We start from the raw sequence: 15,406 nt of genomic DNA, 5'->3' as shown, positions 1-15,406 counted from the left end.
TGTTTGTGTTTCTCCCTCGTGATGGGACTTTGTAGGATAAACGTTGAGATTTATAAGGGGCACGGGGTGACCAAGAAGGTCTGAATTGGTCCGTAATGAAGTTGGCACTGATAAGGGGTTGACAGGTATGGGTATACAGTGTGGCGGCGATATCGAACGGTGCACAGTGTGGTGACGTGCTGTGTACAGTGTGACGATGTGCGGTATACAGTGTGGCTGTTGTGTACAGTGTGACGATGTGCGGTATACAGTGTGACGGGTGTTGTGTACAAGTGTGCCGGTGTTGCGCGGTATACAGTGTGGCGGGTGTTGTGTACAAGTGTGCCGGTGTTGCGCGGTATACAGTGTGGCGGGTGTTGTGTACAGTGTGCCGGTGTTGCGCGGTATACAGTGTGGCGGGTGTTGTGTACCCCTTTCCGGCAACGTCCGGGGATGTTCAAACAAAATCGAGCGGATGCTTCGCTTTTCGATAGCGGCGGGCAAATAATAAATAAACTGGGAGAAAACCCCCCCCCCCACGCCCCCCCCCCCCCCCCCCCCCCCGGCGAACCGTGCGCGCTTTAAATAAAAATTTCACGTCCGTCTGCGCTTCCCCCCCGCGAGTCCGTCGGCGACGTCCCGGCGAAGTGCCGTGCCGTGTCGAGAGAGCTTGCGGTCCTGGCGCGTGCCGCCGTGCGTATGCGGATTCGGCCGTCGGCTTCGAAGCTGTTCCTCACGCGGCTCCTCTCTCTGCTCTTCCCCCCCCCCCCCCGTCCCTCTCCCCTCCCGGCCCCCCCCCCTCCCTACCCCCCAGCAAATGGAGTTGTGCCGAAGGCTGTACAAACTCCACTTCCAGTTTCTGCTGCTTTTTCAGTGTTACGCCAAACTGACGGGCAGCCTTGAGGTGCTCCGCTCCAACCCCACGGTGAGCTGGCGCCACGCGTGCGCGCGCACCGCCAGCACCGCCACCACCACCACAGTCACCGCCACAGTCGCCGCCGCCGCCGCCACCATCGTCGCAATGACCGCTGCAGCCAGCACCGCCGTCACAATCACCGCTACAGCACCACCATCACAGTCGCCGCCACCACAATCAGCGCAACGACTCATCACAATCACTGCCACCATCACCGCCACAGTCACAATCACCGCCACCACAATCACCGCCACCACAATTACCGCCACCACCACCACCGCCACCACCACCACAATCACCGCCACCACTACAATCACCGCCACCACGATCACTGCCACCAACCACCATCACCGCCACCATCACAATCACTGTCACCACCACCACAATCACCGCTGTCACAGTCACTGCCGCCACTAGTATTACTGCTACCACCACCACAATCACCGCCACCACCACTACAATCACCGCCACCACGATCACTGCCACCAACCACCATCACCGCCACCACCACCACAATCACCGCCACCACCACCACCACAATCACCGCTGTCACAGTCACTGCCGCCACTAGTATTACTGCTACTACCACCACAATCACCGCCACCACCACTACAATCACCGCCACCACGATCACTGCCACCAACCACCATCACCGCCACCACCACCACAATCACCGCCACCACCACCACCACAATCACCGCTGTCACAGTCACTGCCGCCACTAGTATTACTGCTACCACCACCACAATCACCGCCACCACCACAATCACCGCCACCACGATCACTACCACCAACCACCATCACCGCCACCATCACAATCACTGTCACCACCACCACAATCACCGCTGTCACAGTCACTGCCGCCACTAGTATTACTGCTACCGCCACCACAATCACCGCCACCACAATCACCGCCACCACCACCACAATCACCGCCACCACCACAATCACCGCCACCACTACAATCACCGCCACCACGATCACTGCCACCAACCACCATCACCGCCACCATCACAATCACTGTCACCACCACCACAATCACCGCCGTCACAGTCACTGCCGCCACTAGTATTACTGCTACCACCACCACAATCACCGCTGTCACAGTCACTGCCGCCACTAGTATTACTGCTACCACCACCACAATCACCGCTGTCACAGTCACTGCCGCCACTAGTATTACTGCTACCACCACCACAATCACCGCTGTCACAGTCACTGCCGCCACTAGTATTACTGCTACCACCACCACAATCACCGCTGTCACAGTCACTGCCGCCACTAGTATTACTGCTACCACCACCACAATCACCGCTGTCACAGTCACTGCCGCCACTAGTATTACTGCTACCACCACCACAATCACCGCTGTCACAGTCACTGCCGCCACTAGTGTTACTGCTACCGCCGCCACCACAATTGACACCGCCACCGCAATGGCCACGACCGCCGCCACCATCACAACCGCCGAGTCCGACTCGGCTCTCGCGGGTCGAACGAGAACCACCTTCTGGGGTCGCCCTACGGATAGAGACTCGTCCCACCCGCCCCATAGGAATGTGGAATGCCCACCACTGTCTCTACGGGGCCGCGAAACGCACGAGCCCCAACGCTCACTCTCGAGCCGCAGGACAACTGCCCTTTGGGGGGTTTTTTTGTTTGTCGTTTCTGTTTGTGATCCCCGCCGCCGCCCCCTACGCCCGTCCCGTCGAGTCGACGCTGACGGGAAACAGGGCCGCCCGGGCCGTAATGTCATTACCTGGACAGTCCCGTTTAGGGCCGGAGTCGCAACCTCGTTAGCTTGCGTCATTTCCTTTGGGTGGGTGGGTGGTTGGAGGGGGGGGGGGCCCTGCCGAGATGCGCAACACGATCTCGGCGTCGTAATTTCCCCGCCCCCCCTCCCCCCGGAGGAAAAGGCGAACGGCGCTTAGGCACGCACTTCCACGCACAACGACGTTCGCCGTGCGCTCGTACGCGTGTCGAAACTTCTTTCGCACCATACAAAGGCGACCTAGCTGGAGGTGGTGGCGGCGGGGACGGGGGTGGAGGGGGGGGGGGTGGGAGGACGGCAAACTAAAGACAACAAAAAACGACTGCCGTGGTGACTACTGCTGCCGGCGGTGACTGTTACCACGTTTGCCGTGAACGCCACGCGTCGATTCCTCCGCGGTCTGTGCCACACGCTGACCGTCCCGTGCCACCCGCACTCTCTCTCGTCTAGCCTAGGGGCTCCCCCGGTGGCAGCTGTCCCTGTGCGTCGGTCTGCCAGTAGGGTGGCGATGCTGCTGCTGTGTGGTCTAGCCTAGGGGGCACCCCCAGTGGCAGCTGCCCCTGTGCGTCAGTCTGCCAGTAGGGTGGCGATGTTGTTGCTGCTGTGTGGCCTAGCCTAGGGGCAGCTGGGGGTGCCCCTAGGGACAGGGATGAGACGGTACGGGACAGGGAGGACAGGACGGGGGGGACGGGACATGACAGGGGTGAGGGAAAGAGACGGTACGGTATGGGGGGGATGGTATGGGAGGGGGGGGGAGGGATGGGGAGGGGGGAGCAAGGCAGTAAGTGGCAGCCCCGGGGGAGGATCTCAAGGAATCAAGGGAGGAGAGAGCTCCATTGTGCAGATGGCACGGCGGTTTAGTCTCAAGCCGGGTGGCCTCGGGGCTATCCTGTGCATGCGTCATCCCTTTAAACCCGCAGACTTACCCCCCCACCCACCCACTCGCTCACCCACCCACCCCCCTACCCACTCACCCACCCACTCACTCACCCACCCACCCCCGCCCTACTGGCCTGTGGTTAATGTGGCTCAGTCTCCCAAGGCAGCGTAGTGGGGGAGCGTGACACGCGACGAGCTGGCCAAGCCCATTCCATTAAGCGAGCCTGCCGCTTTGTTTGTATCGCCCCGGGGGCTTGTTGCAGAGAGGCCCGTAGACTCGCATAGGGACACGCACAGAGGGACACGCACAGAGGGACATGCACAGAGGGACATTCCTGTGGGTCTCTGTGTGAGCCTGTGGGTCTCTGTTTGAGTCTGTGGGTCTCTGTGTGAGTCTGTAGGTCTCTGTTTGAGTCTGTAGGTCTCTGTTTGAGTCTGTAGGTCTCGGTGTGAGTCTGTGGGTCTCTGTGTGAGTCTGTGGGTCTCTGTGTTAGTCTGTAGGTCTCTGTGTGAGTCTGTGGGTCTCTGTGTGAGTCTGTAGGTCTCCGTGTGAGTCTGTGGGTCTCTGTCTGAGTCTGTGGGTCTCTGTGTGAGCCTGTGGGTCTCTGTTTGAGTCTGTGGGTCTCTATGAGTCAGTGAGTCTCTCTGTGAGTCTGTGGGTCTCTGTGCGAGTCTGTGAGTCTGTGTGAGTCTGTGGTTCTCTGTGTGAGTCTGTGGTTCTCTGTGTGAGTCTGTGGTTCTCTGTGTGAGTCTGTGGGTCTCTGTGTGAGTCTGTGGGTCTCTGTTTGAGTCTGTGGGTCTCTATGAGTCAGTGAGTCTCTGTGTGAGTCTGTGGTTCTCTGTGAGAGTCTGTGTGTCTCTGTGTGAGTCTGTGGGTCTCTCTGAGTCTGCGAGTCTCCGTGCGAGTCTCCGTGCGAGTATCTCACCGCCCCTCCTCATCCCCCCAACCTCCTCGTCGCCCAGCTCACCGACGTGTCCACGGAGCTGGCGGAGCTCCACTGCGGCCTGCGCGTCGCCGCGGTGGCCGCGGACGCGGCGGACGGCGCGACGCTTGCGCGCCTGGCGGCGCAGCCGGTGCTGTGCCCCGAGGACGCGGTGGTGGCGCTCCTCGACTCGCTGCGCAACCGGGAGCTCTACTCGGCCCTCCTGCAGCTCAAAATCTCCAGGTTTCACCGCCTCCTCCGCTCAGCGCCGCTACCACCACCGTCCACAGCTACCACCACCGCCTTCATCACCACCACCACCACCGCCACCGTCCACCTCCTCCTGCACCACCACTACCAGAGTCACCTCCGCATCCTCCGCCGCCGCCACCACCACGTCCACATCTACCGCCACCTGCAACACCACCTCCTCCACGCTACCACCAGCACCATCACCACATCCTCCAGCTCCTCCACATCTACCACCACCACCTCCTGCAACACCACCACAACTAGCTCCTCCACCGCCACCTCCTCTACCACCACCACTATTTCCTCCATCACCACCACAGCTACCTCCTCCACCACCACAACTATCTCCTTCACCACCACCTCCTCTACCACCACCACCACCTCCTCCTCCACCACCACCTCCTCTACCACCACCACCACCCCTCCATCACCACCACAACTACCTTCACCACCACTACAACTATCTCTTTCACCACCACCTCCTCTACCACCACCACCATCACCTCCTCTACCACCACCACCACGTGCCCCCCTCCCCCGACCGTGTGTGTGTGTGTGTGCGTGCAGGGCCACATGGCCGGCCGACGTGTTTGGCTCTCCGGACGACGACGAGGTGCTCACGCTGCTCTGCATGCGCTTCCGGCACGCCACGCTGGGCCAGGCCGGCGCCTTTGCGCTGGCGCCGTCGTCGGCGTCGGCGTCGTCCGGCGACCCGGCTCAGCTCGCCTGCGCCAACCTCATGCAGCTCAACATGCACGTGCAAGACGCGCTGCGTCTTGTGCAGGCCTCCAGCTTCTACCCGCAGCAGCAGCAGCAGCGCCAGCAGCAGCAGCAGCAACAGCAGCAATCCCATGAGCCACAGCAGCAGCAGCAGCAGCACCAGCAGCACGAACAGTATGAGCTACAGCAGCAACAGCAGCTGGAGCTTCATTATCAGCAGCAGCAGCAGCAGCATCAGGAGCAGCAGCAGCAGCAGCAGGAAGAACAGGAGGAGCTTGTTTATCAGCAGCATGATCAGCAGCAGAATGATCAGCAACAGCATGATCAACAGCATGATCAACAGCATGATCGACAACAGCAGCAGCAGCTTCATGATGATGTTCAACAACACCAGCAGCATCAGCAGGAAGATGATGATCGTACGACGGAGATGGTGGGAGAAGATTTGTAGTAACGCTGTACAAAACGAGCTCTGGCTTACACCTGCAGGAGCAGCTGCAGTAGCAGCAGCAGCAGGAGCTACGGCTGCAGTAGCAGCAGCAGCAGATGTAGTATCTGCAGCAACAGCTGGATATTTAGTTATCAGCAGCAGCTGGAAGAACTTAGATTGACAGAGATGGTTGGGGAAGATTCAGTAATGCTGTAAAAAATCTAGCTTCTTACCTGCAGCCGCAGCGTCATCATCAGCAGCAGCAGCTTCATCTCCAGCATCATCAGCATTATAAGCAGCATCATTGTCAGCAGAAGCTTAATCATAACGAGCTGCAGCTGCAGAAGATTCGTCAACATCATCATCAGCAGCAGCTTCATCATCATCATCAGCAGCAGCAGCAGCGGCAAGCTTCATCGTCACCATCATCATCAGCAGCAGCAGCTTCAATAGCAGGAGCATTTTAACAAGCTTCATCAATCGATTGTTTTATTGAGAGGTATAAGCACTGAACCGCAAAGCCAAGCAAAAATAATAACGTGAAATAATTTATCTTTTTTGTTAATATCGGTAACCTTCGTTGCGTCGTCACGGTGCAGATCGCTCACTGAGCAGTGCGTTGGAAAACGGCCCGCAGAAGCAGATATCACAGAGCTATCTCCGAGTTCCCCTTCTTCAAGTGACGCTCTGTTCCACGCACAGAACGACCCCCGCGGAAGCGGATGTCGGAGAGCTACCTCTGAGATCTCCGTCTTCGTCTTCAAGTGACGCTCTGGTCCACGCACAGAACGACCCCGTGGAAGCGGATGTCATAGAGCTATAACCTCTGAACATTTTAGCGGCACGTTTTTTTTACCGCTCGGTCATCGTCCACCGAGATGACACCATCAGCTCATGGCGCTTGAGAACCGAGTTGAATCACAACTCGGCGACTGTGACCCGGATTCGAACCCAGGCCCTCAGCGGTTGCCGGCTCTGAGTCGCTTTGACCTCGTCAGAATAATATGAATGAGCTAAACGACAACTAGCTAAACAAAACAAAAATACATTTTACCAGGTAAGGCCCAACTGAACTAAGATGTAGCCCTTTTTCAAAAGCGACGTGGCTATCACAAATGATAGCTCAATCGAGTGGCTTATCATCATCGTCACCACGTGGAAATGTATAGCAGCAGTCAAATATTCTGAACATGAGTTTATAAATGTAGAGGTGGTAAAAGACCGGAGGACCCTAAGAAAAATCCACGCCAACACGGGGAGAGTGACGCGCAAACTCCAAATGTACAGCAGGCATCGTCAGGGTCGGGATCGAACCCACGGACGCCCTGCGTACCAGGCGACGTAGTTAACATCTCCTAGCCACCGTGATGATGATGAGAGAGAGACACGCAAACTCCAAATGTACAGCAGGCATCGTCAGGGTCGGGATCGAACCCACGGACCCTCTGCGTACCAGGCGAGGTAGTTAACATCTCCTAGCCACCGTGATGATGATGAGAGAGAGAGAGAGACGCGCAAACTCCACACGTACAGCAGGCATCGTCAGGGTCGGGATCGAACCCACGGACCCTCTGCATACCAGGCGAGGTAGTTAACATCTCCTAGCCACCGTGATGATAATGAGAGAGAGACACACAAACTCCAAATATACAGCAGCAGGCGTCAGGGTCGGGATCAAACCCACAGACCCTCTGTGTACCAGGCGACGTAGTTAACATCTCCTAGCCACCGTGATGATAGTGAGAGAGAGAGAGACACGCAAACTCCAAATATACAGCAGGCATCGTCAGGGTCGGGATCGAACCCACGGACGCCCTGCGTACCAGGCGACGTAGTTAACATCTAGCCACCGTGATGATGATGAGAGAGAGAGAGACGCGCAAACTCCACACGTACAGCAGGCATCGTCAGGGTCGGGATCGAACCCACGGACCCTCCTGCGTACCAGGCGATGTAGTTAACATCTCTTAGCGACCGTGGCACCCCCCCCCCCCCCCATTTGATTAAAATTGAAATTAAAAAAACCCTTGCACAAAACGCTTCGCCAGTCTTCGTTGTGGTCGGGCAGCCATCTTGAGAATCCGGTCTTGAGATGGTGGGGGGACAAAATAGCGCTCCCGATGTCATTATCCTCGCCGTCCATGATCTATCCGCTGTTGGATGAAGGCCTCCCCGATGACAATGATGTCGGGCGTAGGGTTTGTTTTTAATTATTATTATCGGCCACACTTGGTCAGTGCGGTTGCTTGAAGTGGCTGCGGAGCTACCGGGAGTGGTTTGAAGGCATCGCGTGCCACTGACGCTGGCCGTGGCTGCCATTCCGTAGTCCCGCGTCGACTGGCTTCGCAATATCCGTCCAGACGGTGGATGATCCGTAAAGGCGCAGCAGCGGCCTTGAGTGCGCCGGGTTAATTGCTTAAAGGGTGCCAGTGATTTGTCGTCCGTTGCTCCCTGTTCATCCGATGAGCATCCCAAAATCGGAATTTTTTTTCCTGGAGGAATCCGATGAGCTACGAAGCTCTTTTTTTTACTTACGGATGTTCGGTAGAGGGTTAGCGGCTCGGCAAGTTACAACTCGGTCTTAATTTGAAGCTTTCGTGACTGCAGGAATCCATTATGTTTGGTTCTTTCGGTAAAGTCACCACGTAGGTAGAAATTAAGTTACAACTTGCGTAAAAAAAAACATCCTCCCCCCCGTGTAGCCTGAACAGACTGTTGGGGCTGTCAGCGAGCAGCACCTACGAAGGCCGGCACGGCACACGAGGTGGTGGGTGGCCAGCACCACACCCGGCCGCCTTTGTCTCCCTAGCGGCGATGTTTACACACCGTACCAGGTAACTCGTTTGAGGCTGAGTCGACCTAGTGGGAGGCCCAGGATCTATTCGGATAATCGTCACCGGTGGTGTTGGCCGTGAGCGGGAATCGAACTCGGGTAAACGGGTCCGCGGTGCAGCACGCTAACCACTACAAAGGAGGGCATGAGTTCGATCCCCGACCCTGACGATCCCTGCTGTATATTTGGAGTTTGCGTGTCTCTCTCCGTGGTGAGATGTTAACTACCTCGCCTGGTATACAGGAGGTCGTGGGTTCAATCGCGATCCTGACACCTGCTGTATATTTGGAGTTTGCGTGTCTCTCTCTCCGTGGTGAGATGTTAACTACCTCGCCTGGTGTACAGGAGGTCGTGGGTTCGATCCCGACCCTGACGCCTGCTGCTGTGTATTTGGAGTTTGCGTGTCTCTCTCTCTCTCTCCGTGGTGAGATGTTAACTACCTCGCCAGGTCTACATAAGGTCGTTGGTTTGATCCCGACCCTGACACCTGCTGCTGTGTATTTGGAGTTTGCGTGTCTCTCTCTCCGTGGTCACGTGGATTTTTCTTCGGGTCCTCTGGTTTTTTTCCCTCCACGTTTCTATTCAACGTCATGCGTTTGTAGTCATTTGGCTGCTGCTGTAAATTTTCACACGGCGATGACGGCGATGACGACGACGGGCTATCGTTTGTGATGGGCAGGTCGCCTCTAAAAAAAAAAGAGCTGTGTAGCTCGGTAGGGGCCTTACCTGGTAAAAAAAAATAAAAATAGTTTTAGGTAGCAAACATTGCTCAGCTGATGCTTTTATTTCGTTTGTTCGTTTATCATGATGAAAATAATAATAATTATCGTAGCGTTATTGTGCAACTAACTATGCGCGGGGGACCCTTTTTTTGCCGGCATCCAGGCGATGAAATAAGAATAGGCGTTTGTCCGCTCCTCTTTTCTTTTCTTTCTTTCCCCACACCCCGGCAAGAACGCCGCAGGAGGGTGTCAACATTGCCGGGCGGCAAACGGGCGCAGCGGCAGCGGCGGACAAAGCGGCAGGAGCAGCGGCCAGCAAACGGGCGCTGCCGTCAGTTGCCCTGTGCTCGCTGCCGTCCCCGTACCGCGAGAGTTTTATTTAATAGACGTGGGAAGGAGGACGATGTGGAGTGGCCAGCATGCATGCGGGGCCGTGACGCTGATGAACCCCCCCCCGCCCGCCTTCACAGATGGACGTCGGGCTCACTCGCTCCTGTTGCCATCGTCTCCCTGCCTGAGATGTGGCGACCTCGGCTGCCACGGGTTAGGTGGGTGCGGGGAAGAGGGTTTGACGTTTGCGTGATCCACCAACCCCCCCCCCCCACTCCTGCTCACTGCCTCCACGGTGCAGAGTTGGGAGCCAAAGTGCGGCACAGCCGCCGTCGCTGATGATGATGCCGCCGATGATGACGCTGATGACGCCGATGACGATGCTGCCGATGATGACGATGCTGATGACGCTGATGGAGACGCTGCTGATGATGATGCCGATGGCGATGCTGATGACGCTGATGAAGATGCTGCTGATGATGATACCGATGGCAATGCTGATGACGCTTATGAAGATGCTGCCGATGATGATACCGATGGTGATGATGCTGATGACGCTGATGAAGATGCTGCTGATGATGATACCGATGGCAATGCTGATGACGCTTATGAAGATGCTGCCGATGATACCGATGGTGATGATGCTGATGAAGATGCTGCTGGTGATGATGCCGATGATGCTGATGAAGATGCTGCTGCTGATGATATCAGTGATGATGCTGCCGATGACGATGCTGCCGATCATGACGACGCTGCCGAAGGACACTTTTATCACCCGTCGTCAGCTGTCGCGAAGAGATTGAAACGCAAGGAGCGGAGTTTTAACGGAGACGCGGCGACAACTTGGAACTCGCCGTGTTAGGAGCCAAGGTGCAACACGGCCACCGTGGCTGATGATGGCGATGCTGCCGATGATGCCGATGATGACGCTGCCGCAGAACACTTATCGCCCGTCGTCAGCCTGTCGCGAGGAGATTGAAACGCAAGGAGCTGGAGGATTAACGGAGACGAAAACTTGGAACGCGCCGATAGAGAGGTTGCAAAGGAGGAGCGCGATTGCGAGCCGAGAGAGGAGAGAGAGTGAGAGAGAGAGAGACGCGACGAACCCTTTGGGAAAACTCTCTGCATGCACCCTGACGCGAGCTGATGGGCTTCCCGCTCCGATCGATCGGTCGATGGGAAAGTTGGGACCGTTTGTAACGTCCGCCGGGGTAAAACCCAACGATGATTTATATATAATTTTTTTTTGGGGGGGGGGGGGCGGGGGGGGGGTGGGGAGGGGGCGCGATCCTCGGTGTTTTGAAAAACCCTCGCTCGGACGAGCCTCTGGCCACCACTGGCGGTACAAAACAAAAAGCACTTGCGTCGAGTGAAGGGCTCCGAACCGGGGGGACCTCCTCCGTTAGGTGACGCGCCTGCGTGCGAGCGAGCCTCTCGCTGAGAACGCCGAGAGGAGGGGAGTGGTGGCTTCGCGCCCCGGTAGTTTCTTCCGCCAACGTTTTGATGTTTTTTTTTGGTGGGGGGGTTTCTCAAACAAACAGAAAAATTAATAATGATGTCGTGTTATTTTAACGTTGTTTTTTTTTCCCCCCCATTACCTTGCTCACGAGATTTACGCAAACGCGTCCTTTAGTTGCGGGGGGTGTCTGCGGTGTGTGGGTGCGGTGGGTGAGTGGGTGCGGTGTGTGGGTGCGGTGTGTGTGTGGTGTGTGGGTGCGAGGTGTGGGTGTGGTGTGTGGGTGCGGTGTGTGGGTGGGTGGGTGTGTGTGTGGGTGCGGTGTGTGTGTGTGTGGGTGCGGTGTGTGAGTGGGTGGGTGTGTGTGTGGGTGCGGTGTGTGTGTGTGTGGGTGCAGTGTGTGGGTGTGTGGGTGGGTGTGAGTGTGGGTGGGTGGGTGTGTGGGTGCAATGGGTGGGTGTGTCTGTCAATCCAGTGGGGAGCGGTGGTGCAGCGGTTAGCGCTACGCTGCGCTCCGTACCCGGCGACTAGAGTTCGGTGCCCGCTCACGGCCAACGCCGGAGCCTGAGCCTCCCCTAGGTCGACTCGGCCTCAAATGAGTACCCGGTGTGTGGTAAACATCACCACTGGGGAGACAAAGGCGGCCTAGCGTGGTGTTGGCCACCCACCCCCTCTTGAGGAGGGCCATCCCTCATAGGCGCTCGCAAACAGCACTTGCCCCAACAGTCTGTTTAAGTGCTACACGGGGGATCTTTTGTCTTTCCGTCAATCCATTCCACGCAGGGACTGAGTTTCTCAATCCATTGTGTGCCGGGTTTTAAAGACATTTTCGCCGGCGAGCGGCCAAAAGCGGCGTGACACTCGCCGACCGCGGCCACCCCGGACCGACCGCTTAGCCGAGGGCTTGGAGAGTCAGTGGGACCCTGTAGTCATAGCAGCAGCAGCAGCAGCGTGTCGCATCACAACCACAAGTCGTGGCAGGATTAGCAGCAGCAGCAGCAGCGTCTTGCGTCACAACCACAAGCCGTGGTAGGATTAGCAGCAGCAGCAGCAGCAGCGTGTCGCATCACAACCACAATCTGTGGCAGGATTAGCAGCAACGTTTTGCATCACAACCACAATCTGTGGCAGGATTAGCAGCAGCAGCGTCTTGCGTCACAACCACAATCTGTGGCAGAATTAGCAGCAGCAGCAACGTCTTGCATCACAACCACAATCTGTGGTAGGATTAGCAGCAGCGTCTTGCATCACAACCACAAGCCGTGGCAGAATTATCAGCAGCAGCAACGTCTTGCATCACAACCACAATCTGTGGCAGGATTAGCAGCAGCAGCGTTTTGCATCACAACCACAATCTGTGGCAGGATTAGCAGCAGCAGCGTTTTGCATCACAACCACAATCTGTGGCAGGATTAGCAGCAGCAGCAGCGTTTTGCATCACAACCACAATCTGTGGCAGGATTAGCAGCAGCAGCGTTTTGCATCACAACCACAAGCCGTGGCAGGATTAGCAGCAGCAGCGTCTGGCATCACAACCACAATCTGTGGCAGGATTAGCAGCAGCAGCGTTTTGCATCACAACCACAATCTGTGGCAGGATTAGCAGCAGCAGCAGCGTCTTGCATCACAACCACAAGCCGTGGCAGGATTGGCAACAGCAGCGTCTGGCATCACAACCACAATCTGTGGCAGGATTAGCAGCAGCATCTTGCGTCACAACCAGAATCTGTGGCAGGATTAGGAGCAGCAGCAGCAGCAGTCTTGCATCACAACCACAAGCCGTGGCAGAATTAGCAGCAGCAGCTGATTGTACATTAAGTGGCTGCTTCTGCATCAGCAGCAGCAGCTGGCCCAGTTCGCAAGGCCATATCGGGTGTCCCGGTTCATTCGCCTGATAAAAGACTGCCGGCTTTACGTGAGGCGTTGGCGGGGCGAGGGGTCTCCGGTTATTTTTGCAGAAGGCTTCTCGTCAACGAGCTAGAAACCACCGCCGCCGCCATCACACGAACTCCACTCGTCATTCTCGCAGCCGCGCGGCTTTTGGGCCCGGCCGTCGATGGACGGCGACGGTCGCCGCCGGCATCGTCGCGCCGCTCCTGCGGCCGTCTGGAACGCTCTCTTCCTTCCTTTCCGATGTTGTGAAGCCAGTGGGGAGCTACGCACTTTCATAACACTGTAACACAATTTTTGTTCCTGGGTAGTAAGTGTTATTTTGTAATTGCTTGTGCCTAAAAAGTATAAAAAATGGATATTATTCTCCACAAACTTTGTTTTTGTGACCAGGACAGTGATATTTGAAATTTACCTATTTTCAATGAGAAAACGGGCGAATTTGGGGTTTTTTGTTCACATAAAGTCAGGAAAAAACAACAACCTATGAATCAAAATTAACTTGTATTTATACTAAACTAATACAAACATGACTACAGAAGATTTCTAAGTGAGTATTTTTTCGAGATTTACGATTATACTGTAAATCACTTTCACGAGTCAGCCTCCAAATATAGTCTCCCATCATGTTCTCGTCATACTGTCCTTGGTAGCGGCGTTCAAAGTCCAGTATATCCTGGTGGAAGCGCTCGCCTTGCTCCTCCGAGTACGCTCCCATGTTCTCCTTGAATTTATCAAGATGAGAATCAAGGATATGGACTTTGAGGGACATCCTACAGCCCACTGTGCCGTAGTTCTTCACCAGAGTCTCGACCAGCTCCACGTAGTTTTCGACCTTGTGATTGCCCATGAAGCCACGAACCACTGCGACAGAGCTGTCCCAAGCCGCTTTCTCCTTACCTAGTGAGCTTCTTGGGAAATGAATTTCACTCCAGGATCTTCTTTATCTGTGGTCCGACGAAGACGCTGGTTTTTTTGGGCATTGCTCACAGGTGAATTGAAGTACCCAGGGTTTGTCTTGATCCCTGACAGGCATGCCGAAATATGCCTTGTAGGCCTCACACATGTTAGCAGATGCTTCCCACAGAGGACTTTTTCCCTCGTCTTGATAAATTGGCCACAGACGGAGATAAATGCGTCTGCCGGATGCTTGCATGCCTCTTGATGCCATCTCAGAAAAATGCAGATATGTATCCCCTTAGGCAGCTGGAACTAAAGTGAACTGGTGGGCTTAAGGCCCCTGTATTTATACTACTATTTATATTACTGGAAAGTTCTAGAATGTTCTAGAAGTCACTCCACATTTACTCGGCACTGACTCTATCTGGAAGGTTCTGGAAAATAGGAACATTTCAGAATATCACTGTCCTGGTCACAAAAGCAAAGTTTGTGTGTCGTAATAATAATAATAGCCATTTTCTGTGCTTTTGAGGCATAAGCAATTAGGAAATCAAACTTACTACCCAGGAACAAAAAACAATGGTTACACAGTTGTACAGTCGTCTACAATGACTCGCACTCGTCCCTTTGGAACTCACCTTTTGTGTTTCAGTTTGTTGTCCTCGCCCCGCACCGCCGACTCGCGCGGTTGGCGATACGTGCGGTGCGAGAGGAGTTAAACGTGCACATTACGGAGGTCGGCACCACACAGCAGCAGCGTCGTCATCATCATCATCGTCGCACATCATCAGAAGAAATATAGCCTGGAGGTGGTAGTGACTTTGTGAGAGTACACTCTGTCTGAAAGTTTGAGAAAGCACAAGAAGCAAACTCCGCTGGAATTCACACAGCATACAGACAGACAGGCATACAGACAGACAGGCAGGCATACAGACAGGCAGGCATACAGACAGGATGGCAGGTATACAGACAGGCAGGCAGACAGGCAGGCAGGCAGGCAGACAGACAGACAGGCAGGCATACAGACAGACAGGCAGGCAGGCAGACAGGCAGGCATACAGACAGACAGACAGGCAGGCATACATACATACAGACAGGCAGGCAGGCATACAGACAGACAGACAGGCATACAGACAGACAGGCATACAGACAGACAGGCAGACAGACAGGCAGGCATACAGACAGACAGACAGGCAGGCATACAGACAGACAGGCGGACAGGCAGGCATACAGACAGACAGGCAGGCAGACAGACAGGCAGGCATACAGACAGACAGATAGGCAGACAGGCAGGCATACATACAGACAGGCAGGCATACAGACAGACAGGCATACAGGCAGACAGGCAGGCATACATACAGACAGGCAGGCATACAGACAGGCAGGCAGGCATACAGACAGGCAG

At 55.5% G+C, this 15,406-nt stretch overlaps 1 protein-coding gene across 1 annotated transcript in view; it reads left to right on the top strand.

The window, feature by feature from the left end:
- FRYL (FRY like transcription coactivator) overlaps positions 1-10,994 on the top strand; it is a 121,205-nt gene extending 110,211 nt beyond the window's left edge. The window contains 3 exon segments of the mRNA XM_076053472.1: positions 794-904; positions 4,509-4,711; positions 5,288-10,994. Coding sequence (XP_075909587.1) covers positions 794-904; positions 4,509-4,711; positions 5,288-5,891 — 918 coding nt within the window. The 3' untranslated portion in view covers positions 5,892-10,994.
- Positions 10,995-15,406: the final 4,412 nt, after the last annotated feature.

This window comes from Petromyzon marinus, chromosome 61, assembly GCF_048934315.1.
Source record: "Petromyzon marinus isolate PM22_M1 ecotype Great Lakes invasive population chromosome 61, UKy_Petmar_22M1.pri1.0, whole genome shotgun sequence".
NCBI lineage: Eukaryota > Metazoa > Chordata > Hyperoartia > Petromyzontiformes > Petromyzontidae > Petromyzon > Petromyzon marinus.
This window is presented reverse-complemented; position numbering and strand designations above follow the sequence as displayed.